The 1418-nt window shown below is 49.7% G+C and overlaps 1 protein-coding gene across 1 annotated transcript; it reads right to left on the bottom strand.

Moving 5' to 3' along the window:
- Positions 1 to 229: 229 nt before the first annotated feature.
- Positions 230 to 1418, bottom strand: LOC120415875 (coiled-coil domain-containing protein 22 homolog). The gene is made up of 3 exons (XM_052707334.1): positions 983 to 1418; positions 751 to 922; positions 230 to 642 (listed from the first exon to the last, which is right to left on the bottom strand). The coding sequence occupies exons 1-3, from the start codon at positions 1030 to 1032 to the stop codon at positions 421 to 423; spliced, it is 444 nt and encodes a 147-aa protein (XP_052563294.1). The 5' UTR covers positions 1033 to 1418; the 3' UTR covers positions 230 to 420.

Consider the following 1418-nt stretch of genomic DNA (forward strand, 5'->3'; position numbering starts at 1 on the left):
ATAACTCAACAAGTAATGAAGATGCATAAGGGACATTTATGAGAACAGGGACAGTGCAGTCTGTATTGTATTACTTTTGAGGAACTTTTTTCAATTTCGATATATTTTTTTAACAGTCAAGCAACCCTTGCAAATTTGGCTTTTTCTTGTCTGACAACTTGACACTTCAAGCATCCGACCTCAAAACAACCCTTCAACATGTTCCGCCGAGTAGCCCGGTCCATCTTCCTGCTCAAAGCCATCGAAAGCCGCGACTGTGTGTCCCCTCCCACCTCCTCTGGCAACCCAGCTCAGCGAACCCCGTCCAACGCCCAACTAGCGCAGCGACAGCAAATTCCACGACCTGCCTGCTCGGGCGGCCGCAAGTCCCGCAATCCGTACCTTCTGTTCCTGCGGCGCTACCGGAGCACTCACTGTGAGCTACGGTCCCAGGTGGACGTGGTCCGCCAGGGGGCCCAGGTCTGGCGGACGATGTCCGAACGTGAGAAGAAGCGTTTCGAACGGGTGGCGCTGACCGTGCCGGCGTTGCACCGCAAGAGACGCGACTTTGGCACAATCCGGTCGAACCGGGGTGTGGCGAGTGGGAGCCGCGGGAAGAGGACTGCGAGCGGCAGAAGGCGACGGTAGAAGACTTGCGAAAATCTTCCAAATTTTTAAGTGAAATTTTAATTTAATAAATTAATCGTACTGAAACGTAACTCTTCGCAGCTTTTTAGTGTCTTTTAAAAACGAAAAATTGATTTCTCTTACCCGGCAAGCCTCGGCCAAGCTAGCGGTCGCCGTAAACCTTTGCGCCATCCCGGGAGGCAGCGTCCGGGGCAAATCCAAGCTGGGATCGATCAACGTTATACATTTGGACACGACCTGAACCAACAGCGTCGGACTAAACTCGTCCAAACTGGTCACCTCCTCGTCGAGGGTGCTGCAAGATGCAAGTCAATGAGTATTCATAATAGATAAAGCTTCTTCAAACAGCTCTTACCATCCAATCTGGCGCAGCGAATGCAGAATGATGTTATCAATTTCATCCATGGCGCTGCCGCGGAACGAACCACTTCCGGTTAATTAATGCGACGACACTCTGCGGGAAGCCTTACAAGCGCGAGGAGATAAATTCAATTGCCCGAAAATCCAAAGCAAAAGTGGGACGATTACGGGCTTCTTTGCTGTGCGGTCTTCTTCCTCCGGCGAAGGAATTATGTTTATTTAATGAGATGGCTCACATTGCTCATTGCAAATGCACTCGGTTCACACTGTTATCACTCGTGCCCTCTCGGTGATAAGCAGAGCTTCTTCCTTTATGGTCACAAATCAACGTCCGTAAAAAGAAACGGAATTTAGCGATAAAACTCGCGAACGCGAGAAACTTGCACAATCCGCGACGTTTCGTTGTAATTTTTTTTCTGACAGTTCTTTGC

Source organism: Culex pipiens, chromosome 2 (assembly GCF_016801865.2).
Source record: "Culex pipiens pallens isolate TS chromosome 2, TS_CPP_V2, whole genome shotgun sequence".
Lineage (NCBI taxonomy): Eukaryota > Metazoa > Arthropoda > Insecta > Diptera > Culicidae > Culex > Culex pipiens.